Raw genomic sequence first — 26,727 nt, 5'->3', positions numbered from 1 at the left:
TCAGTAACCACTGCCAGATGAGTGAGTGTGGGGGGGTGGGGGGGGGCAGGAGTTTCCAGAAGCACTGGCAGATGTGAGAGTGTGTTTGGTGTGTGTGTGTGTGGGGGGGGGGGGGGGGGGTTCAGTAACCACTGCCAGATGAAAGAGAGAGTGAGTGAGTGAGTGAGTGTGTGTGTGGTATAGTTCAGTTTTGTGTGTGGGGGGTCCTGCTTTGAAGAAGAAGAAGGAAGGAATGAAGCGCCTCCTCAGCACGATGCACCCCACCCGCCTCCATCCCACCCACCGTCGCCATCGCAACCCACCGTCGCATAGTTTTGCTGGTGGGTGACCCAAAATCCCGCCAGCAGAAGTCCTGTGTTGTCTGCTGAGTCTCACTTCAGCGATCTTTGGCGTTGCTAGCCTGTGCAGGGCGGGGTTCTGTGCGCCTGACGTCCTGCACGTGCAGGACGTCAGACGCACAGAAGCCCTGCCTGCACAGGCTAGCAGCAACGCCGAAGATCGTTGGAGTGAGACTCAGCAGACAACACAGGACTTCTGCTGGCGGGGGTTCGGGTCCCCCGCCGGCAAAGCAACGCGACGGTGGGTGGCTTGGGGGGGGGGGGTGTTTTGGGGGGGTGCGGGGAGGTGTTGCACCTCCTGCATTCTGTGGGCAGGGCTTCTTTTGAACTGTAGCTTTGGGGGGTGCGGTGCGGGGGGGGGGGGGGGGGGTTGGACTTGCAGCATTCTGTGGGCGGGGCTTTTACTCCAGAGCTTTGGTGGGTGGCTTTGGGGGGGGGGGGGGAGGGTTGGACGTTGAACACTGGTGTCCGGAGTCATTTGGACTCCGGAGCTTTGGAGGTGGTTTCCCTCCAGATTTTTTTCCGTGGGTGGGTCAGGAGGTTGGTAGGCTGCGTTTCCTAGGCAGGGGGAGGTGTAGGGAAACACGCTGCGATCCCTTCCTTTAGTTTACTGTTCTGAAGACAACGTTCTGACGTTTGACGCGTGGGCGGGGCACGGGTCAGTGGAGTGGCTTCACCACCATGAATCCACAAACCCTTCGGAGTGATTGAGTGACTGCAGAACGTTGTCTTCAGAACGTTGAGGGTGAGTTTTATTATAGTAGACATATGTATAGATAGATAGATAGATATAGATATGTATATATATGTACACAATATCAAACAAGAAAAGAGCGGGTTTATATGAATGGGAACCCTGTTCAAAAACGTACTTTGTGGTTTTCTATAAAGCATGTGCGACACACCCATGATCTGCATATGTGTATGCCCCCCTTGCAGTTAGGTGCTCTGGCATTTAGGTGTTACCTTATTAGCATCTATTGCACACAGTGCGCCTGACAATTAATAGCACCTTTGAGGTGTCTAAGTGGCACACATCTCTAGACCAAAAACATAAACAGGAAAAAGCCTCTATGAAAATCCAACAGGATACCTCTGTGTGCTAGTTTATAGAAGAGTCACATAAACATTTTATAAGCACAACACTTTGCCAATGCTGCAGCTGTAAAGACATAACACACTTCACAGGAGATTAAGGGGTCCTTTTACTAAGGTGCGGTGAAAAACGGCCTGCGATAGTGTAGATGCGTATTTTGGGTGCGTGCAGAATTATTTTTCAGTGCACCTACAAAAAAAAGCCTTTTATTTTTTTGCTGAAAATGGACGTGTGGCAAAATGAAAATTGCCGTGCGTCCATTTTGGGTCTGAGACCTTACCGCCAGCCATTGACTTAGCAGTAAGGTCTCACACGGTAACCGGGCGGTAATGACCTACGCACGTCAAATGCAACTCGACGTGCGTAGCTGACGCGCGCCAGAAATTAAAAAATATTTTTCAGACATGCATAGCAGACACGTGCCAAAATTGAAACTACCATGAGGGCCACACGGTAACTGGGCAGTAACTCCAATTTGGCGCATGTTGGGGGTGCGTAGGCACCTACATGGCTTAGTAAAAGGGCCCTTAAAACTTCTGACCTCTTACTTCACAATGCATCCAAAGTGTGTATATTGTTCTATATATTTCTTCACAACTGCCCATGTCGTGTTCTTCCTTATCTATGTAAAAGAATGGTTATTAGGGGCAATTTTATTGAAATTTCTAACTAACAAACAGTATGATTTGACTTTACTTACCTGGATATTGCTTAGCATTAGCATTCTCACAATAAAGCTCTCCAGCTGATGTGTCTTCATGAGAGTAAGCTGAAGCTGGCTATCTATCATTTTAGGTCTGTCAGATTCATCAGGCCAATAGCGTTGACATTTGATCTTTCCTCCTTCGACTTCCTGGGTCATCATGGCTATCACAGTACAGTTCTGTTCCCATACCATATGCCAAAAGTCAGCCACTGTAGTAGGCAGAGGCCCTTGGCAAGCAATGTAAACAAATTCCTCATTGCCCACTGGAATTTTGATGAAACTGGCATTGATGTATCCAACTTCCTCTCCCAAAGGAACTCTAGTAGTATCATCTTAATTCATTCCAACAAAACAAAAGAGAAAAAGAAAAAAGGACTACTATATATAGATAGTATATAAACACACGCATAAATTGATGCACATGAACACATGCTACAAATTGCATATAACACATACATGCCTATTTCAAAGAATATGACCACTACATAATTGAGATTACAGGTTACACTGAATTTCAATAAAATTTACTGTTTCCTATCCTGTTAGACATATTGGAGGTAATTTTATAAAGGATTTTTTTTGCAGCATGTAAAAGGCATCTTACAATATTCACCTCAAGTGCTTAAAAGTACACATACAGACATATTTTCAAAGCATTTAGACTTACAAAGTTACAAAGTGCAATTAGGGGTGTACATGTATGTAATTGCAGAATAGGTGTGTTTAGGGAAGGATGTTGGGCAGCGTGCAGATGGATTCATGATTCATAGGTGCAGAGTCATAGGGGCAGACTGAAGAAAAATGTCAGGAAGTATTTTTTCACGGAGAGAGTAGTGGATGCTTGGAATGCCCTCCCACGAGAGGTGGTGGAAATGAAAACGGTAACAGAATTCAAACACGCGTGGGATAAACATAAAGGAATCCTGTTCAGAAGGAATGGATCCTAAGGAGCTTAGCGGAGATTGGGTGGCAGAGCCGGTGGTGGGAGGAGGGGCTGGTGGTTGGGAGGCAGGGATAGTGCTGGGCAGACTTATACGGTCTGTGCCCTGAAAATAACAGATACAAATCAAGGTAAGGTATACACAAAAAGTAGCACATATGAGTTTATCTTGTTGGGTAGACTGGATGGACCATGCAGGTCTTTTTCTGCCGTCATCTACTATGTTACTATGTTCCTGGGCAGACTTACATGTCAATGACTCAACCTAGTTGCTTATTTCTGCAGTATTTGTGTTAATACAGTGGGGGAAATAAGTATTTGATCCCTTGCTGATTTTGTAAGTTTGCCCACTGACAAAGACATGAGCAGCCCATAATTGAAGGGTAGGTTATTGGTAACAGTGAGAGATAGCACATCACAAATTAAATCCGGAAAATCACATTGTGGAAAGTATATGAATTTATTTGCATTCTGCAGAGGGAAATAAGTATTTGATCCCCCACCAACCAGTAAGAGATCTGGCCCCTACAGACCAGGTAGATGCTCCAAATCAACTCGTTACCTGCATGACAGACAGCTGTCGGCAATGGTCACCTGTATGAAAGACACCTGTCCACAGACTCAGTGAATCAGTCAGACTCTAACCTCTACAAAATGGCCAAGAGCAAGGAGCTGTCTAAGGATGTCAGGGACAAGATCATACACCTGCACAAGGCTGGAATGGGCTACAAAACCATCAGTAAGACGCTGGGCGAGAAGGAGACAACTGTTGTGCCATAGTAAGAAAATGGAAGAAGTACAAAATGACTGTCAATCGACAAAGATCTGGGGCTCCACGCAAAATCTCACCTCGTGGGGTATCCTTGATCATGAGGAAGGTTAGAAATCAGCCTACAACTACAAGGGGGGAACTTGTCAATGATCTCAAGGCAGCTGGGACCACTGTCACCACGAAAACCATTGGTAACACATTACGACATAACGGATTGCAGTGCCCGCAAGGTCCCCCTGCTCCGGAAGGCACATGTGACGGCCCGTCTGAAGTTTGCCAGTGAACACCTGGATGATGCCGAGAGTGATTGGGAGAAGGTGCTGTGGTCAGATGAGACAAAAATTGAGCTCTTTGGCATGAACTCAACTCGCCGTGTTTGGAGGAAGAGAAATGCTGCCTATGACCCAAAGAACACCGTCCCCACTGTCAAGCATGGAGGTGGAAATGTTATGTTTTGGGGGTGTTTCTCTGCTAAGGGCACAGGACTACTTCACCGCATCAATGGGAGAATGGATGGGGCCATGTACCGTACAATTCTGAGTGACAACCTCCTTCCCTCCGCCAGGGCCTTAAAAATGGGTCGTGGCTGGGTCTTCCAGCACGACAATGACCCAAAACATACAGCCAAGGCAACAAAGGAGTGGCTCAGGAAGAAGCACATTAGGGTCATGGAGTGGCCTAGCCAGTCACCAGACCTTAATCCCATTGAAAACTTATGGAGGGAGCTGAAGCTGCGAGTTGCCAAGCGACAGCCCAGAACTCTTAATGATTTAGAGATGATCTGCAAAGAGGAGTGGACCAAAATTCCTCCTGACATGTGTGCAAACCTCATCATCAACTACAGAAGACGTCTGACCGCTGTGCTTGCCAACAAGGGTTTTGCCACCAAGTATTAGGTCTTGTTTGCCAGAGGGATCAAATACTTATTTCCCTCTGCAGAATGCAAATAAATTCATATACTTTCCACAATGTGATTTTCCGGATTTAATTTGTGATGTGCTATCTCTCACTGTTACCAATAACCTACCCTTCAATTATGGGCTGCTCATGTCTTTGTCAGTGGGCAAACTTACAAAATCAGCAAGGGATCAAATACTTATTTCCCCCACTGTATTGTATAAAAACAAGTAAGTGTCTATGGGGCTCATTTTCAAAGCACTTAGACTTACAAAGTTCCATAGGTTACTATTAGGAGCTCATTTTCAAAAGAGAAAAATGTCCAAAAAGTGGCATAAATCTGCATTTGGACATTTTTCTCATAAAAACATCCAAATCGGTATTTTCAAAACCAATTTTTAGTCACAAAAGAGAGGGTAAAACAGCATACAAGCATAAACAGAAACAAAAAAGCAACACTGGGCCTTCAGGATAGAGATACATGTTGTCCTTCAATATGAAAATGACCCGACACGGGCCATGTTTCGGTGCACAAACGCCTGCCTCAGGAGTCTGACATAAAAACACACAAATATAATCTACTATAATAAAACGCAGCCTCAACGTTCTGAGGACACTGACGTCACTGAAGTCACTCACACACCGGTTCGTGGTTTCATGGTGGTGAAGCCACCACAACATCTTCATGCCCCGCCCTCGCATCACACGTGATCACATCGAGGGCGGAACACAAAAACAAATTTACGCACGGGGAGCAGTAGGGAAACACGCGGAGCGTGTTTCCCTACTCCTCCCCTTCCAACAAATCCCAGCCACCGCTGACGTGCACATGAACCCCGCCCCTTTCGCCACATAGCCCCGCCCACGGTAGCACACGCTTAACCTCACCAACCTCCCTCCCTCCCTGTCACCTCCCTTCCCCTTACGCGTGTCTCCCTGGTGGTCTAGAGGTACCTGTTCCGTCGGCCCAGGAAAGAAAGAGCCCCCTCTTTCCTCCCGTAGCGGTGGCTTCCTTGCTGCGTGGTGTGGGAGTCCGGCTCTCGGCGTTTCAAAATGGCCACCGAGAGTTCAAGCTGCCTCGCGAGACTTCAACTCTCGGCGGCCAAATTTGAAATGCCGAGAGCTGGACTCCCATACCATGCAGCAAGGAAGCCACCGCTACGGGAGGAAAGAGGGGGCTCTTTCTTTCCTGGGCCGACGGAACAGATACCGGAAGGGGAGGGGAAGGGAGTCCCGTGCCCGCTAGCACCCGTTTCATCGGCGCCAGAAACAGGCCATTTTTACTAGTCATAAATAAACAATACACATATATTTCAAAAAAGAACATTCACATGATTTAAATAATTTAAATACTTAGATAACAACAGCCAGTTTAGCCAGTTTAACAAAATACAGTGCAATCCGCTTAAGTGCAAGGGTCTGGGACCAAAGAAATGCATGCAGTTAACCAGAGCGTGCACTTAACCATTGTGACCCAAAGAAGCTTGACATCTGATAAACATATGAACAGTACTGTTTATTATTATACGTACAGTATATAGTCTCCATTAACTGACATTAGGCTTACTTGAAGTAATCAGTTATAGTCCTCTGTACACCAATGGGTCTGTGAGTTCCATAGACTACGTCTGCCAGACGGTAAAACTGTCATAGCACTGACATCCAGTGGCCTCCAGATAGGCCCGTATGGTGTTGAGACTCTCCAGCGCTCTTGCAAAAGTGACAGGTGGAGGTTGTTGAATTTCGTCAGCATGTGCCTCGCTGCTCATTTCAATCCTCTGTTTCATCATCAGCCGTTGTTGCCTGCGTGTAGGTGCTTATCTCCACATCAGTGCTGTCGTCAGCTGTTTGTAGATCATAATCAACAGCTACTTAGCGATGAAACTCCTCTTCAGTAACACCAGCTGGGATGTCAATAACCTGTTCATCTGACACGCTTGCAACAGCTACATCTGTTTCGTCCCTCTCCACATCCTTAACAAAGCTTGCCCGCTTGTAGCAGTTCACAATGGTTGCCTGTGTAACATGATTCCAGGGTCTTTCTGCATATGTAGGGAATCCAACAGTGACAGATTACGAGCCAGTTCAACAGCATGTTTATCCTTGCCAGTCTGGTCATCCATAACGCTCATCAGACGACGTCGCACAAGAGCCCGATAATGTTGTTTGAAATTGGCTATTATGCCCTGATTCATAGGTTGGATCAGAGAGGTAGTGTTTGGTGGCTGGAAGACCACCTTGATGTTAGACAGCCTGCCATCGTCCCTGTGTGCAGCACAATTATCACAAAGCAACAAAATCTGACGCCTTTGTGCCCGCATTCTAGTGTCTAACTTCTTTAGCCAGTGCTTCCAAATTTCCCCAGTCATCCATGAATTTGCGTTAGCCTCGTATGACACAGGAAGTCGCTTAACATTCTTGAAGCAATGGGGCGGTTTGCTCTTTCTAATGATGAGGGGTTCCAACTTCTCACTCCCATCCATATTGGAGCAAAGGAGGATCGTCAGTCAGTCCTTCGACGTTTTACTTCCAGTAGTTTCGGCATGTTTGAATGCAAGTGTTCCATCAGGAATCGCTCGCCAGTAGAGACCGTTTTCATCAGCATTGAAAATGTCACGAGGTGCAAACTCATTCAAGATGGTAGGAAGAACTGAAACAACCCAATTTTCAGCATCAAAGTCAACAGTGTCTTGTTTCTCACCATGCTGTTTCTTGAATTTTATGTTGTTCCTTTCCTTCCATCTTTCCAACCATCCACAGTGGCTTTGAATTCAGTTAGTCCAAGACTTTCAGCTAGCTAGTTAGCTTTCTCTATAAGCAGTGGACCACTAACAGGAAACTGTCTGCTCCTGACTCGAGAAAACCACCGAAGAAGAGCATCTTCTACCTCCTCAGCTTTTCCCGCCCGTTTCCGTTGTGGATTTGTATTGTTTTGCCAGTCTTCCAGAAGCTGGTCTTTCTGCTTCAAGACACGTGAAATTTGACTGGGATTGACACCATATTCTAGCAATAGATGCTTGACTTTGTTTTCTAATTTTTTAAGAAATTCTATTCATTCAGCCAGCATTAAAGTCTTACAGTTCCGCCGCGACGACGACCCCAGTGTACACTCTAACAATATTCTTGTTGGTTGTCACTCACCAATCAGCTTCCATATTATGCGGAGTCTTCCCTGCAGAGGAGCGGTCTTAAACCATGCATGTAAGCGAATCTTGCACATATCAGTGGTATGCTAAACTGAAGTTTGTCCCCATAGAAACTGATGGCACCAAAAACGGGACCGAAGTACGGCATGCAGTTAAACAGAGCATGCGCTTATCTGACGTGCACTTAAATGGAGTGCAATGTATAACATTAAAAATGGTAGCAATAAAAATGACAATTAAAATACAAATGCACAAAACATTTACACAAAGTATTTGATAAAAACACATAAATATTAAAATTAAAAATCATGCTAAACTGAAGTTTGTCCCCATAGAAACTGATGGCACCAAAAACGGGACCGAAGTACGGCATGCAGTTAAACAGAGCATGCGCTTATCTGACGTGCACTTAAATGGAGTGCAATGTATAACATTAAAAATGGTAGCAATAAAAATGACAATTAAAATACAAATGCACAAAACATTTACACAAAGTATTTGATAAAAACACATAAATATTAAAAATTAAAAATCAAAAAGTAGGGCAAATGAGGACCTAGATACAGTACGAGAATGACACCATTATCATCCCAGAGAAATCATAGTGGGACAAAATCTCATAAAACAAAGAACAATATTTCTATATAGCAGCTGTTGTTTTATGAGATTTTATCCCAGAAACTGACCAGAAACCTACTGTGCCACATATAAGGGCTACTGTAGTGGTGTACAGTTGGGGTATTGGGTGGGTTTTGGGGAGCTCAGCAGACAAGATAAGGGAGCAACGGTGAGATGTGTTCCTGGGAGAAGTTTATGATGTCCACTGCAGTGCCCCCTGGGGTGCCCTATTGCTTTCCTGGGATATCTGGAGGACCAGACTACTTAAAATACTGGCTACTCCTACATCCCAATGGCTTGATTTTGTGCGTTTTGCACTTCAACTTTTTTTTCCCAAAAATGGAACAAAAAACAAAACGTCCAAATCACAAAACCTTGTGCAAAACATTATTAAAAAAAAAAAAAAAAAGATAGATGTTTTTGAAAATGACCTTCTTGCCTATTCGGATTTTGGACGTTTTGTGCAAAACGTTCAAAGTGGGACTTAGAAGTCATATCAAAAATGCCCCTCCACGTAACTTTGTAAATCTAAGTGCTTTGAAAATACGTCGCCCCTTGTCTTCATAAATTATGCTGCAAATAGGTGCTTTATCGCTCTTCATAAGTAGGTAATTTTTTTAAATTAAGTTACCCTCGTGGAGAATACATTTATTCATGTCTTCACACATAAAGGGCTAAATTCTATATAACACGCCTAACAAATCGGCACAGAAAAAAAATATGCCTAGGCATATTCTATAAAGTACACCTACATTTAGGCACAGTATATAGAATATGCCTTGTGCCCATCCGCGTGATTAAATTTAGTCATAGGCAGTTACGCAAAGTAAAACTTGGTATAAATGCCGATGCCTTAGATGCAGACTGGGTGTATTCTATAACAACGTGCATAGGGACCCTTTTACTAAAGGGTTGCCACATGGTAAAGGGCTTGCCACATGGCAAATTGGAACTACCACAGGCCTAACGCAGCCTTTGCTGGTAGTTCCGCTCCCAGCACGTGGCATTTTTGATGCTACCGGAAATTCCAGAAAAATATTACTGCAGTAGGTTAACTGGAAGTAATCGGGCAGCATCGCACACTGCCTGGTTATCACTGGGTTAGCGTGGGATCCTAACCACCACCTCAATGTGTGGTGGTAAGTGCTTCCTCTGAAATGGTGAAGCAGCCATGGGCATAATCATATATAAGAAATCATATGAAGGGTTAATTCTGTTAAAAGCTTGAAGTTAGAATTCTAACTTTTTACTTTGCAACTGAAGTGAAGGTATGCCAGATGTTTCATATTATCTCAATGTCTGGCTTGGCCGAGCTAAGGTTAGGAAAGGTCAGTGAGAAATGAAACTCTGTCCCTTGTGAATTGCCAATGCTAGCTGGCACAGCTGTAAACTATTATGAATGAACAAAGCATGAGCCAGACATGCCGTAGTTTTAAAAGAATTAGTTTAATGCTAGTTAGATTCTAAATAATTCTAGATATCCCTGATGTTTAGAATATGTCTTATAAGAATGCTTATTTTAGAATATGTGTATTCTGTGTAGTTAATGTGTAGAATGTCTGTTAAATTCTGTATTACTCTTTGTCTGCTGTTTAAGACTGCAGTTGAGGAGATCAACATGTGGTTTGACTTAGCCATAGTTCTGGCTGGTTCAATGTATAAGCTGATAGGTGAAGAAGGTCAGGAAAAGTCTTGATTAATTATAGCTAAGTGTAGGACTGGCCTCCTGGAAGTAATAACCTGATATGTATGCTATTAAGTAAGATTGGCTTTTGACCCCTTTAATGAATGCCAGAGTTTAGTTAGCAGTTAGTATGAACCAGACTAGGAATATGAGAATAACCAATCTCACTAGGGCCTCTTGGTCTCTAAGGGAACCCAGTTAAGCTATAGATGAGAAATCAATCATAATGAGAAATATAAGAGTTCTGGAGACCAAATGTCTGGCTTGAGGGGCCCCAGGTCAGAGGTCAGTTTAGGATGTCTGGAACCTATGTAACTGATATTTCAAAAGTAATGATTGGTTGAGGCAAGGTAGCCAATCTAATTCCTTAACCAATTGGGAGTAAAGGGGGCTAGGCTAGGAGGAGGGCTTAGGACCCTATTTAAGTAGGAGCAGAAGCAGTTTACGTCAAAAAGAACTCAGAAGGAGCTCAGAAGAAAGAGAAGGACAGAAGGAACAGACAGAAGAAGAAGAAGACAGCATAAGAAGAGAGCTGAGACAAAGACACAGAGAGCTGAGAGAAAGACCCAGAGAGCTGAGAGAAAGAGAAGAGAGCTAGAACTGATGTCTTGCTTTGTTTGCTGGCAAATAAAGAAGATTTTTCTCTCATACTGGTGTGTGCTGTCTGACTCCTGAAGCATCACAAATTCATGCATTCATTCCTGCAACAATTCTTGGTGGCAGCGGTGGGATGAATCCTGCATTAATCCCAGCACCCAACTGACTGGAGAACATTCGCCGGGTATGTATTCTGTATTTTGTATTGTAATTCTAGCTAGAAAATTGTAAATCAGCCCCTCAAGAAGGAGGGAAGGAGAATCTGATCAATTCTCAGCGAAGGCCCTAGTACCTTCTAGTCGCGGGGACTAGAAGCGAAAACGCTTGAGCTTATCTGTATCTGAGAAATCTGAAATTGTTGGGTGGGATTTTCTGTACTGAATGAATGTGTGATGCCTGAATGTTAATGAGTGCGGACTTCTTATAGCTGCATTTCCAATTAACGCGAGTTCAATTGGTCAGCAACGGAAGGAAGCGATTGCTGTCTGTCTACCTAGTGTCTCGAGAGTGCAGACCCCTTACTGCATTCTCAAAAATTCCCCCCCTCTTTGTGTGTTGTAACTGTAAGCATTATGGGTGGGACATCATCTAGACAAATTGCTACCCCCCTAGACTGTATGCTTAAAAACTTTAAAAAAGGATTTTTAATTAATGACTATGGACAGACTTTAAGCTCAAGTACTTTAAGAACCTTGTGTGAAGTTGAGTGGCCATCTATGGGAGTGGGGTGGCCCCCTAGTGGCAGCTTAGATATTGAAGTAATCCGGAAGGTCTACAGCATAGTTGTAAGAGAACCAGAATATTTTGAACAACTCCCCTATATAGATTCCTGGGACAGCCTTGTGACTGACCCTCCCTCCTGGTTGAAAACTTATATGGGATCCCCAGTAAAATTCATGTTAGGCCGTGTTCAAAGAAAGATTAGAAAATCTAAACTAGAAGAGGGAAAGAGCCCTAGGAAACCTACCACCCAATCGGTGGCTTCCGCCCCTACCCTGTCTGAGAAACCCATACTCTCTGATGACCCCTCAGACCTTGAGCCACCACCTTATGGCCCATTGTTGGGGTTCCGTGCTACCCCCAGAGATCCACGCCGCCCAGCTCAAGCCTCTCCAGTACAGGCTTCTCCGGATAGTTCCTCTTCTGTGCGAACCCCACCACATCCTAGGTTGGACTTTTCACCTGGCCTCTACCCTTCTGTGCCAAATCCTCTCCTGTTAACCTCTGAAGACCCGTTTTGGGTTCCACTCCCTGACTCCTCAACTCCTGACAGCCCAGCCTCTCCCTCTAATACCCCTACCCACTCATCAGGGGCCCGGCATCCCTTTCAATGGACTGACTCACCTGTGACCACCTCTCAGTCTATGAGTACCCCTCCCCATCCCTCAGGGGTTCAACATACCTCCACTGAATGGGTTAGACCTGCTGCAATCACCTTTGAGCATGATAGGAGGGTAGCTCCTAGCTCTACCTCAGGTTCTATTCCCACCTCCTCGAGAGTTCTGCCCCTTCGTCAGGTAACTACCACTCGACCGGATCCTAATAATCAGGGTCAGGTTATACAGGCACAGGCCTATCAGTATGTACCCTTCACAACCACCGATCTCCTGAATTGGAAGACGCATTATCCTTCTTATACTGAAAAGCCTCAGGCAGTGGTGGACCTAGTGGCTAGCATTATGGCCACCCATAACCCAACCTGGACTGATTGTCAACAACTTCTCCTGACCCTCTTCACAACTGAGGAGAGGCGGAAGATTTTGCAAAATGCTGAGGCCATCACGCGAGAGCGTGTCCCCGGGGGGACACAGGACCCAGAGGGATGGGTTAGAGCTCGGTTTCCTCGCGCAGCTCCAGCTTGGGATCCAAATGATGGGCAGCACTATGAACTGTTGTCTGGCTATTGCCGGGACTTACTGGAAGGTATGAGGAAAGGCATAAAGAGGCCCATTAATCTGGCAAAGGTCTCTGAAATTCTCCAAGGGGCAACTGAATCCCCTGGGGCCTTTTTAGAGCGACTAATTGAAGCCTACAGAACATACACCCCATTTGACCCTGAAGCCCAAGAAAATCAGAGAATGGTGAATAGTGCATTGGTGGCCCAGAGTATGCCAGATATCCGGAAGAAGTTGCAGCGTCAGGAGGGATTCGCAGGGATGAATACCACCCAGCTAATTGAGATCGCAACCAAGGTTTTCATTAATAGAGATCAGGAGGTGCGCCGAGAGGCTGACCGGAAGATGCAGAAGAAGGCCGACCTTTTAGCGGCAGCCATTACTAATTCCACCCTTAACCGAGGTCGACCTCTAGCTAATGGGAAGCCAAAGTGGGACCCTGGACCACCAGCCAGGCCCCGAGATTCCTTCAATCAATCCCGGCCAAGGGGGGAGAATCCCAGACCAAGATTGGAGAGGGATCAGTGTGCCTATTGTAAGGAAAGAGGGCACTGGAAAGATGAATGCCCCCAGAGGCGCCAGGGACTGAGAAGGGGACCAGGAGATCGGGGAAGCCGAGGCCGAGTTCGAGAGGGAAGATATGAGCCTGCTGAATCTGACATCATCGGGATAGCCGAGATGGCAGAATGGGACGAATAGGACAGACCGGGTTCCTACAAACTGGGCTCCCAGGAACCTATGGTCAAGCTAACTATAGGGAGCCGCTCAATTCCATTCATGATTGATACAGGAGCTGAACATTCTGTTGTGACGGAACGATTAGCGCCTGTGTCTGGAAAAACTGTCCGAGTGGTGGGTGCCACGGGGGTGCAGAACCGGAGGCCTTTCCTGACAACCCGTAGATGCCAATTAGGCTCACACATAGTCACTCATGAATTCCTGTATATGCCAGACTGTCCAATCCCTTTGTTAGGTCGAGACCTGCTGTCCAAGCTTAGGGCCCAAATTTCCTTTGACTCTGATGGCCAGACTTCAGTCTCCTTTCGGCCCCCGACCTCCAGCCCTAAGGGTATATTGAGTTTCTGCTGCCCTCTTGAAGAAGAATGGCGGCTGCATCAGTCACAGGGCCAAGTTGACCTACCCCTGGCAGACAGCTTTCAGGTCAGTGGGGTATGGGCAGAAGATAATCCCCCAGGGTTGGCCCGAAATATTCCTCCTGTACATGTAGATTTACTTCCAAATGCCCGGCCAATCCATCTTCGTCAATACCCAATTCCCAGAAAGGCTCTGGAAGGGATTCAAGCACATTTGAATCGTCTGTTATCCCATGGAATTATTCGTCCTTGCCAGTCTCCATGGAATACGCCACTATTGCCAGTTCAGAAGCCAGGGACTGAGGACTACCGGCCAGTCCAAGACTTACGAGTGGTCAACAAATCCACTATCTCATTACACCCTGTAGTGCCTAATCCATATGTCCTGCTAGGATTGATACCTTCTGGAGCTACCCATTTCACAACACTAGACCTAAAAGATGCCTTCTTTTGTATTCGGGTGGCCCCAGCCAGTCAGTTGCTTTTTGCCTTTCAATGGGAAAACCCAGTAACAGGAAGGAAGCTTCAGTATACATGGACTCGCCTGCCACAGGGGTTCAAGAATTCCCCCACCATTTTTGGGACAGCCCTAGGACAAGACCTTAAGACTTTTAAATCTGAGCCTTCCAGGCGAGTTTTACTCCAGTATGTAGATGACCTCCTGATTGCAGCAGTGACTCAGGAAGAGTGTTTTGAGGCTACTAGAGAATTGCTGGAGCTACTCTTGGATGCAGGCTATAAGGTCTCACGCTCAAAGGCCCAACTTTGTCAGTCAGAAGTGAAGTATCTGGGCTTTTGCATTTCCCAGGGAAGTCGGAGACTGGATGCTAGTAGGAAGCAAGCAGTTGCTGCAATTCCCCAACCCAAGTCCAGAAGGGAAGTTAGGGAATTCCTGGGAGCAGCTGGATTCTGCAGAATTTGGATTCCAAATTTTGCATTGATGGCGAAACCCCTTTACCAAGCCACAAAGGGGGGTGAAAAGGAACCATTTGAATGGGGACCTACTGCTCAACAATCCTTCATTGCCATAAAGAAAGCCCTACTCCAAGCCCCTGCGTTAGGCCTTCCTGATGTGGAGAAACCTTTCTCACTGTATGTCCATGAGCGACAGGGGGTTGCTCTGGGTGTGCTGACCCAGATGATGGGATCCTGGCAGAGGCCTGTTGCATACCTGTCTAAACAGCTGGATGGAGTGGCTAAAGGATGGCCAGCCTGCATGAGGGCCATTGCAGCAACAGCCTTACTGGTCCAGGAAGCTGATAAGTTGACCTTGGGGCAAGAACTGGTTGTTAAAGTCCCCCACGCAGTTCTCACCCTCATGGAGTATAAGGGCAACCACTGGTTTACAAATAACCGTATGGTTAAGTACCAAGCCAGCTTGTGTGAGAATCCACGGATACACCTGGAAACAGTGGCTACATTCAATCCCGCCACTCTTTTGCCAGCATCTGAGGGACCACCAGATCATGACTGTATCCAAACTATGGATGAAGTGTACTCCAGTCGACCAGATCTTAAAGATGTTCCGTGGAGGGACCCAGATGTAATTTATTTTACAGATGGAAGCAGTTATGTGGAGAACTCCAAGCGACTGGCAGGCTATGCTGTGGTGACAGAAGACAAGGTGATAGAAGCAAGAGCCCTGCCCCAAGGAACTTCAGCCCAGAAAGCAGAACTTGTGGCCCTCATACGAGCTCTGGAGTTAGCAGCAGGACTGGTAACCAACATTTATACTGATTCCAAATATGCCTTCACAACCCTACATGCTCATGGAGCTTTGTATAAGGAAAAGGGACTCATAAATGCTGCAGGCCAACCTGTTAAGTATGGACCCGAAATACTTCAGCTGCTAGAGGCTGTGTGGGCCCCTAAGAAGGTAGCTGTTATTCACTGCAGGGGACACCAAAGGGTAGATACTCCAGTGGCCCGAGGGAACCGCCATGCTGATCGGGTGGCCAAGGAAGCTGCTCGAGGACCCCCAGCAAGTACTGTGACCCCCCTGTTCCAAATCCGACTGCAAGAATGGACACCTATATATACCCAAGTGGAAGAGAAATGGGCTCAAGAAGAAGGTGCAGTAAGGAGACCTGATGGCTGGTTACATCTCCCTGATACCAGAGTTCTGGTGCCACGCCACCTAGCTTGGCCTGTAGTGTCTCAAGCTCATGACCTATCACACTTAGGGAAAACAGCACTAGCCCGCCTACTCAATCGAGTAGTGGTGCTGGAAGGATTGGATAGTCTGGTTGCCACTGCCTCTGCCCGATGTACTCTCTGTGCCCAGAATAATGCTCGTCAGGGACCCCGTATTCCACCAGGAGTTCAGTCTAGAGGACTAACACCCTTTGAGTCCCTAGTTATAGACTTCACAGAAATGCCCAGGAGCGGTAGGCTCCGATATCTCTTAGTTATGGTCTGTACCTTTTCTGGGTGGGTGGAAGCATATCCTACAGTCACTGAGAAAGCCACAGAAGTAGCTCGAGCTCTCCTTAGGGATGTCATCCCCAGGTATGGACTGCCCCTTGCCATAGGTTCAGATAATGGTCCCGCCTTTGTTGAAGCCACACTTCAGGCCCTGTCCCGCGCATTGCGCATTACCTGGAAATTGCATTGTGCCTATCGTCCCCAGAGTTCAGGGCAGGTTGAGCGGGCAAACAGAACCTTGAAAAATAGCCTAGCAAAGATTTGTCAGGAAACCCAATTGAAATGGCCACAGGCATTGCCACTAGCCCTCTTTCGCCTTCGATGCACCCCAACTAAAGGAACAGCCCTCTCTCCCTTTGAAATTGTGTATGGGAAGCCCCCAGCCATTTTACAGGGAATTAAGGGAGACATAGGGATTTTAGGGTCTGCCCAGGTGCAGGAGCAGGTAGCCCTCTTGGGAAAGATAATTTCTGAGCTTCAGTCTTATGTGAGAGAAATAAACCCTGTCCCCTTCCAGGCTCAGGTACATTCCTTCCTGCCAGGGGATAGAGTTTGGGTGAAAGACTGGAGGCTCCAGCCTTTGGGGCCCCGATGGAAAGGACCTTTTACTGTTTTGCTTTCTACCCCTGCAGCTGTGAAGGTCGCAGGGATAACTCCATGGGTCCATTGGTCTCGAATTAAGTCTGCTGACCAGACTGAGCCCAGCACGGATCAATCGGAGCCTAGACAGTGGAGAGCAGAAAGTGATCCAGCGGAGCCATTGAAGTTGCGCCTGACCCGAACCAAAGAATCTACTAGCTGAAAAGAAGGGTCAACTGTATACTGCAGGAGCGGCTGAACTTCGGCTTCACACTGAGACTCTTTCTTGCCTGATTCTGGCTTTCTTGGAATTTGAAAGCTTGATCCTTGTCAGTTGAGGGTCTATTCCAACTGGTATAAGAACTCAAAGACTGAGAACACTATATGAGAGTAATCTGTGATTAGCACAGACTGTTGAAATATTACTGCTTAATTAGTTTGCTGTATTTGTTTTAGATTAGGAAGAAAGAAAATGTTAGTAGTTTGGATGCTTTTGTTGTTTTCTACTCCTTGCCTCCTTGTTCCTAATACCCCAACTCGCTCTAACCTTTGGTTACACTCTGTCCAGGAACTAATTAGCCAGGCAAAGATTACTTCCCCTTGTATTGTGTGTTCCCGATTTTCTCCTTATACTACAGATGTCCCAGCTGTACCTGTCCCTGTGCAACTCCCAGCTCTTATACCTCCCTACTTTTCGAGTTCAGGCCCTTGGAGCCAGGATTATACTTGGTGGTCCTTTTATAATGCTACTTCCCCCTCTGACTCTTCTCTAAGGCCAGTCTTTACGTCTCCCTATCCAGCCTCTGGAGTGTTTTGTTTAACAAGAGACATCTCAACTGTTCTTCCCATTCCCTGTAACTATACTAATGTTCTCCCAGAGAAGGAGGAACCTGTGTGGGTAGTTTCTCCAGGTACTCCTATGTGCCCTATTACCATACCTGTAGATTATGACCAGGGTGATTACCTGGCTCCTAACTATACTACTGAGAAAACTATAGTGTCCCATCCCATTTTCTACTTTCATAAGTCCCCGGGGTATGAAGGGGTTGCATCATATGAGCGGTCTGTTACAATTGGGGATTGGCACCTATGGTGTACAAAGTCTCCATTTCTTCTTCGTTCCCCCTGGGATAGGGGCTCGCATTATGGGCATCCTAATCTCCATCCTGTGCCTACATTTATTGGGAACTTTCGTCGCCCTCTCCTTGGTCATTACTGGCTCTGTGATAATGTCCTCCACATGATTCTTCCCCCCACATATGATTTTTGTGTATTGGTAACCTTGAATTATTTTCCTAAAGTTATTCCTCTTAAGCCACCATCCCCGCACCGCTCTAAGCGAGAGGCTTTGTCCTTACCCTCCTCTGTTGCTACAGAGGATGAGGCGATTGAATTAGCCCTCCAGTATATTAATTCTACTTATCCTCTGACTAAAAAGAGACTTGTAGCCCTTTCTGCCACGGCCTGGATTCCAATTGGAGGCCCGGTAGCGGGTATTACTGAATTAGGTATGGCTACCCGGAGACTTCAGTCCCTACTTCATGTTTTAGTTCATGAGCTGAACGTGGTAGTCAATGCATTGCAGGATCAAATTAATGAATTAAGTATAGTTTCTAGATATAACCGTATGGGTCTTGATTATCTCTTTGCAGCTCAGGGTGGCCTCTGCACAGTGCTAAATTCTTCAGAGTGCTGTACTATTGTCATAAATAGGACGCATGTAGTTAGGCATGCTATGGATAAAGTCCTACAGTTGGCCAGCCTTAATGTGGAGGATTACCGAGGAGGATTAGATCTTACCTCCTGGTGGTGGTCATTGACCTCCTGGATACGTCCCTTGTTCATTTCCTTAATAGTCTTAGTTTTAGCAGGGTTTTTGTTTTGTTTCCTGGCCTCATGTGCTTCGGCAGTATGCCGTCGGACCTTAACAAGTAGGGTAATGGTAATTCACAAGTCTATTCCTAGTTAGGATCACTATAATCTCCAGAGTTTGAGTTGTGAGACTTATCTCTGCATAAGCTGATTTTAGTCTCAAAGGGGGGAATGAAGCAGCCATGGGCATAATCATATATAAGAAATCATATGAAGGGTTAATTCTGTTAAAAGCTTGAAGTTAGAATTCTAACTTTTTACTTTGCAACTGAAGTGAAGGTATGCCAGATGTTTCATATTATCTCAATGTCTGGCTTGGCCGAGCTAAGGTTAGGAAAGGTCAGTGAGAAATGAAACTCTGTCCCTTGTGAATTGCCAATGCTAGCTGGCACAGCTGTAAACTATTATGAATGAACAAAGCATGAGCCAGACATGCCGTAGTTTTAAAAGAATTAGTTTAATGCTAGTTAGATTCTAAATAATTCTAGATATCCCTGATGTTTAGAATATGTCTTATAAGAATGCTTATTTTAGAATATGTGTATTCTGTGTAGTTAATGTGTAGAATGTCTGTTAAATTCTGTATTACTCTTTGTCTGCTGTTTAAGACTGCAGTTGAGGAGATCAACATGTGGTTTGACTTAGCCATAGTTCTGGCTGGTTCAATGTATAAGCTGATAGGTGAAGAAGGTCAGGAAAAGTCTTGATTAATTATAGCTAAGTGTAGGACTGGCCTCCTGGAAGTAATAACCTGATATGTATGCTATTAAGTAAGATTGGCTTTTGACCCCTTTAATGAATGCCAGAGTTTAGTTAGCAGTTAGTATGAACCAGACTAGGAATATGAGAATAACCAATCTCACTAGGGCCTCTTGGTCTCTAAGGGAACCCAGTTAAGCTATAGATGAGAAATCAATCATAATGAGAAATATAAGAGTTCTGGAGACCAAATGTCTGGCTTGAGGGGCCCCAGGTCAGAGGTCAGTTTAGGATGTCTGGAACCTATGTAACTGATATTTCAAAAGTAATGATTGGTTGAGGCAAGGTAGCCAATCTAATTCCTTAACCAATTGGGAGTAAAGGGGGCTAGGCTAGGAGGAGGGCTTAGGACCCTATTTAAGTAGGAGCAGAAGCAGTTTACGTCAAAAAGAACTCAGAAGGAGCTCAGAAGAAAGAGAAGGACAGAAGGAACAGACAGAAGAAGAAGAAGACAGCATAAGAAGAGAGCTGAGACAAAGACACAGAGAGCTGAGAGAAAGACCCAGAGAGCTGAGAGAAAGAGAAGAGAGCTAGAACTGATGTCTTGCTTTGTTTGCTGGCAAATAAAGAAGATTTTTCTCTCATACTGGTGTGTGCTGTCTGACTCCTGAAGCATCACAAATTCATGCATTCATTCCTGCAACAATGGCTGCGTAGTAAGTGCAAATTTACCACATGGCCATTTCTTTTTTCGGGCTTTTACCCACTGTGGTAAAAAGGGCCTCAGCCGCTTTTTACTGCAGTTTAGTAAATGTTTAGAAACACCCACAACCTTTTCCTCTTTTTCAACTATGCGCCTTAGAACCTCCACACATTACTTTACAGCACCACTTAGACAGTTGTGCATGTAAACTCTAATTCCCATTAGTATCAATTGCTTGTTAATTGGGAATTATCAGTGCAGATTGGCTTGTTAACTAAGTTGAATGAGCAAATCCAGAATACGACTAGATTTGTGCGCAATTTATGTTCAACTATATAGATCTGGAGGAAAATGTTGTTTTAATTGTGTAAAAGGCCTTGTAAAATTAGTTCATGTCTAAAAATAAGTGTGGTACAAGCCAGAACATACTTTTTAAGTATGTATGCTGCTCAGGGCGGAGTCTAAAATACACGCATATGGGCATAGTATATGATTTAATATCTAGTCCTGCTCCTAAGCAGGCATAAATTTCAGTGCCCCGGGTCTACAATCTATTTCTAAAGGATTTCTGCAAGTATTTTATAGACACTAAGCTAACAATAAACGCTTTCCTGTCCATCCTATTATCCTAGGTGCCCTGTTATAAAATTCTCCTCTGAGATGGTAACTTTATAAAGGCATGCATCATTGCACACACTGAAAAGATCGCACATACTTTGATATATGCTGTATGAGGGGCTCCCAGAGGCATAGGGCCTCTTTTACAAAGCCATGCTGCCGATTCTCAATGTGGCAAATGAGAGGAAGCCCATTCAATTCCTATGGGCTTCCACTCATTTGCTGCAAGGGAATCACTAGCGCGGCTTTGTAAAAGAAGCCCACAGTTTGGGTGGACTTGCAACGTACATGCACATTTTATAAAATACACAAATATATGCATAAATTCAAAGGTTTTCAGAAAAAAAGGCTGGTGTAGAATTCCACCCGTTTTTCACACAGATGTTTTAAAATCTGAATTAAGGAACTCCAAGAAACATCCTGCTTATGTTTGGTTCACTTCTCGTGCCTAACTTTGGGTGCAAGCAATTATGCCGGCCAAAAAATAGCATAAATGTTTGCGCACAACTGATAGCAGTTAGGTGTGCAAATGCTGGTATTTTATAACATCACCCTTAATTTTTGGAGTGGTTCATGAAGAAGATATTAACATCCTCAATTAGTTCAGTTAAAGCACAGGCCTGAATCCAATACAGAATCTGTGGTAAGACCTGAAGAACTGTAGTCCACAGAAGTTCCTCAGTCAACTTGAATGAGCTAGAGCTAATCTGCCAAGAAGAGTGGTCAAAAACTACAGCATCCTACTACACAAAATTGGTAGACTATTCTAAGCAATGTATAGCTGTTATCGCTGCAAAACTACCGAATCAAACTTTGTTAAGACTAAGGGGTCCTTTTACTAAGGCACGCTGAAAAATGGCTTGCGGTAGTGAAGGTGAGGGTTTTGGGCACACGCCGATCCATTTTTTAGCGTGCCTGTAAAAAAGCCCCCCCCCCCCCCCCAAAAAAAATGGACGTGCAGCAAAATCAAAATTGGCGCGGGTCTATTTTGGGTCTGAGACCTTACCACCAGCCATTGACTTAGTGGTAAAGAATCTGGGTGGTAATGACCTATGTGCGTCAAATGCCACTTGGTGCGTGTCTGTTATGCGTGCCCAAAAATAAAAAAATATTTTTCCCACGCACTTAACGGGCGCACGCCAAAAATGAAATTACCGCAAGAGCCATGCAGTAGTCTGGCATTATTGGCGCATGTAGTCACTTACACGGCTTAGTAAAAGGGCCCCCTAAGCTCTTAATATATTTGGTTTCTTCTTAATTATTTTTTGGAATTTTTTATATCTATTCTTTCATGTTGAAAGTATAGAGCGTGGTGTGTAGATTAGTGAAACAAACTTCTACTTGAATGCATTTCACATTCTATTTTCTAGACAGCAGATTGTGAAAAATATACATGGTTCAAAGATTTTTACAAGGGTGTGTGTGTGTGTGTGTGTGTGTGTGTGTGTGAGAGAGAGAGAGAGAGACAGAGACCAATTATGCCCCTACCCTGTTAATTCATGACATTCTGAGGAAGAAGAAAGGGAGAAAAACGTTCATTCCCCTGTTGCCAACTTTATAGAGAAAGGGGGACAGAAGGTTTGCACTCCCTGCTTCTTCTCCCTTTCCCCCCCGCATGAAGGAAACTGTGTCTCATCCCCATAATTCCTTTGGCTAGGAGGAATGCAAATGTCTTAACAGGCAAAGCGTTAACATCCTGAAGAGCAGTAACAAAATCCTCCTGGGCATCCAATCAGAAGCACCCTTGCATAATATTTTTTGTATGGCGTGTTTGGGTCTAAACTAAAAATAGAACAGAAATAAGGTAAATGGCTGTGTTCAGATTAGTGTTGATTAAAAACAGAAGAGAAGACTTACAGGGAAGAATATTTTTATATCTGTTCTTCTTCCTGTTCTCTTTAGTCTGTCCAACTAAACACTGATCCAAAGGTTTTAGATCCTGAAGATTCTAGAAGAAATCAAAGTCATAAATATGAGGGTTAACTGATTGGCAAAGAAAATATTTTCACGCAGCTAACCTTTACATCGCTAGACACAAGCTCCTGCAGTAGTCTGCTATCTAAAACATGGCAAGGTCACATCTAAATGTATCGCTTTACTTAAAGACAACATTACTAATGCAAACTCTGTAAATGCGATCTGAATTGGTGAATTGATCATCATAAATATAAACATGCTGCCAAATACAGATATACCTCTATAAGCTACTGGTTTCTCTTTAGCACTTCAAAATAAGGTCTAATTAAATTTTGAATAAATCTACATTAAAATTTGAAAAATGCATATAGTGGAAAGATTAAAAAAAAAAAAAGTATAAAATGGACCGATGTAGAAGTTACACTGGCTCTTACTCACTTCAGTTGGGTGAGTCATATGAACTTATCGGATGACTCACATCTTGAGGAACAAAAGAGAGAAGGTGTGAAGAGTTAGAAGGTGCTTAAAGTCTGGAAACAGTATGTAAATTCCAGGAAGCCCTTGACACACTGCACTGATTCACTCTGCTGAACTAACACTACTCCAAGAAGAGTGCTGGAGAGACTTTGTTGTGAACACTGTGCTCCTGCTTGATGTGATTTAGAAGATTTTTATGATTTATAAGGATTATAATTTGAACCTTTAAGGACAATATCTAAGACACAAGCGGAAGATTTGAAATAATTGGGGAGCATGTACACAGATTGTGGATATATAGAAATGTGCCCACACAAGGTTTATGTGAATGGGTGGTGAAGTGAAGGGTGTGACTGGCCAAGTTCCGGAACTTACACAGCATAAGTGGTTTTATGTGATATATGTATTGTAATAAAAGAAATTAAATATTTTAAAGGAAGAACGTTTTTTTTTGTGATATAGTTTTGGGATCTGTTCTTCTAGTTTAAATATTTATCCCCAGTAATATATATACTGAGTCATATGAAGCCACATGTCAAATGCTTTCTGATGGGTCCACAAAAAAAAAAGATATTTAATTGTTAATATTGTTTTGGGGAGAGGGGCACATACTTCATAAAAGGAAGCTTAAAGATAGCTCTGCTTGCAACTGTGGCCATAGAAACTACTGACTGCATCAGAAATAATTGTCCCATGGGCAAACATCAGACAGATCAAAACTAATGCATTAAGCTGAAAAAAAAAGCTATTTCTTAGTTGATGACTTTGCTCTTAGAAATCTGAATTGCTTTTACTGTGCAACACACAAAGAAAGAGAACTGTATAAGGCCACATTTGGAGTATATGCAATGACGTGATTCTGAAGTAGATGCTTCACTATAATGAGGACAATTTTCAAAGTCAGTTACCTCGGTGAATTGCCCTGTCTGAAAATAGCTCTCCTCAGAACGGCTAAGTCTGCTGATGAGCATAATTAAAATTGAGTAACTAATGATTTTAAAAATGTACATTAACCATAAATCTGCACCAAGATGTTTATCTTAAAGCTGAATTCTTGTGTCCCATATGAGATGATATCAGTTTTTCCATATTAGTTTTATATATTCAAAATCAAAGTTATTTCTTTAGAGACTGGGGTTATGGATGATACGATTTTACAACTATGGTCATATTCTAGAAGGATTTATAACTGTGCAAGTGGTTCAAGTTATATCTGTGAAACATCCTGCAGGGTTAGATTCAATAAATGGCTCAGTGCTATTTCTATAAATAGTGCTCTGTTCTTTATAAAATAGCACTGGGCATGAGAACTTACATCAACTGAAACCAGGTGAAAATGCTGTTTCGGCAGCTTGCCTCCATTAGAATGTGTTTCTGTGCCAAAGCTTGGGCACGAAATTAGATTCTAACTTAAGGCTGCATTTATAGAATTCCCTAGACAGCGCTGGTTAAGTTTTCAGTTATATTTTTAAGCAGGGTTTATAATGCTCATTTATAATGGTTTAAAGGATTCCTTACCACAAGATCGTACCAAGTGACATCCAACTCGACTACATCTGCCACATGGACACCTGAATGTGGAGTTCCACAGGGATCCCCCCTCTCGCCGACTTTATTCAATCTAATGATGATACCTCTGGCCAAACTACTAGCCAACCAACACCTCAACCCATATATATACGCAGACGACGTAACAATTTACATCCCATTCAAACAGGATCTACAAGAAATCTCCAACGATATCAACCAAAGTCTACACATCATGCACTCATGGGCGGACGCATTCAAGTTCAAACTCAATGCAGAAAAAACCCAATGCTTAATACTCACTTCTCAACACAATATGAACAAATTCACCATCATAAACACACCAAATCTGACACTCCCTATATCGGACACCCTAAAATGCCTAGGAGTGACCATTGACCGTCATCTAACACTTGAGAGTCATACGAACAACACAACCAAGAAGATGTTCCACTCAATGTGGAAATTAAAAAGAGTAAAACAGTACTTCCCAATGACAGTCTTCCATAACTTGGTATAATCAATGGTGCTCAGCCACCTGGACTACTGTAATGCACTATACGCTGGCTGCAAAGAACAAACAATCAAGAAACTCCAAACAGCCCAGAACACAGCAGCCAGACTTATATTCGGAAAAGCAAAATATGAAAGTGCTAAACCATTGCGAGCAAGGCTACACTGGCTCCCACTCAAAGAACGCATTACGTTTAAGATTTGTACACTAGTTCACAAAATCATCCATGGAGACGCCCCAGCGTATATGTCAGACCTGATAGACTTACTGACAAGGAACGCCAAAAGATCAGCCCGCACGTTCCTTAATCTTCATCTCCCAAGCTGCAAAGGTTTAATACACAAACTTACACATGCAGCAAACTTTACCTACTTGAGTGCCAAGCTATGGAACGCACTGCCGCAAAACCTAAGAGGGATCTACGAATTAACAAACTTTCGAACATCACTGAAGGCCCATCTTTTTAAAAAGGCATACCATACAGAATAACAATTATAAATGTATACATCTCCCACATCTTTACTCAGATCTATTCTTATAATATCTGCTTGCTTTAAACTCTAATACGTTATTCAACATCTTTATGTAACAATAAGTGATTACGTTCTAATCTATCACCACCAAGATCGATTTATTGTAAGCCACATTGAGCCTGCAAACAGATGGGATAATGTGGGATACAAATACAATAAATAAATAAACAAATAAATAATGTTCCAAATGTAGGTTAACATTACATTCAACAATGTATATACAAAAGCATGTTATGGCACTTCAGTGAGCATTCTCAAATTTTTTTTTTGCTTTTCCTGAACTTGATGAAAGATGGTCCACATCAACCCCCTCAGATATCTTGGCCCACTAGTGTGGCTGATTTCATCCTGTTAACAGAAAACTGAGTTTTTACCTCAAATTCCTTTGATGGCACCCCTTGATCTAGGAGCCCATGGAGCATCCGGATGATTGACTTTAAACTGGAACCTGTATATTTGCCTGAAGGAAGAACTCTGACGAGCGGGAGAGTCGAGAGCTGCTCATTTGTCATTAGTAAGCAACCTGTAAAGGACGAGAACATCCACTTATTAGAGCTGTATTAGACTGGATGCAACCTTGAAATCTGGAACTTCCCACAACACAAGATTGCAAGTCTTGCTATTAGTGCTCCTTAAACGTGCCCATTAAACAACTTAAGCTTGCTAATTTTTATAATTATTCTTAATTTTTTGGAATACTGCACTTTATTCGAAATATATTAAAGCTTACAATATATATTCTTTAGAAATGATATGTAACAGAAAAAGACATTTAAATATTTGAGAAAGATCTTCTGCCTCCTACCATCTCTTAGTATCCTCAATATTTGCAGAATAAAATCCCATTTAAACTCTCTCATAGTCTATGAAATGAAATGTACTTCCGCAGATTCCTCCTCCTTAGCTTCAAATGTTGTGCTCTACATCTCTTTCCATTTAATCTTAATTGCTAAGCATGTGACTGCTCTGCTTGGTTTCTTAGAGTCTGTCTCATTCTGTCTTTTCTCTCAGGGGTGATCACCCTGTTTCAGATCCTAGTGTCATCTGCAAAAAAGGCACTTTTCCTTCTAGCCATTCTGCA

General features: G+C 43.8%; 1 protein-coding gene across 1 annotated transcript in view; it reads right to left on the bottom strand.

Annotated features, from left to right (window-relative positions):
• The window catches only part of PTPN13 (protein tyrosine phosphatase non-receptor type 13), a gene marked incomplete at its 3' end in the record, with an annotated part of 651,945 nt that overhangs the window by 8,805 nt on the left and 616,413 nt on the right, over nucleotides 1-26,727 (bottom strand). Inside the window, 3 exon segments of the mRNA XM_030190609.1 lie at nucleotides 2,135-2,472; nucleotides 22,536-22,626; nucleotides 26,021-26,169. Of these exon segments, the coding sequence (XP_030046469.1) occupies nucleotides 2,135-2,472; nucleotides 22,536-22,626; nucleotides 26,021-26,169 (578 nt within the window).

This window comes from Microcaecilia unicolor, chromosome 2, assembly GCF_901765095.1.
Source record: "Microcaecilia unicolor chromosome 2, aMicUni1.1, whole genome shotgun sequence".
In the NCBI taxonomy this organism is placed as follows: Eukaryota; Metazoa; Chordata; class Amphibia; order Gymnophiona; family Siphonopidae; genus Microcaecilia; species Microcaecilia unicolor.
This window is presented reverse-complemented; position numbering and strand designations above follow the sequence as displayed.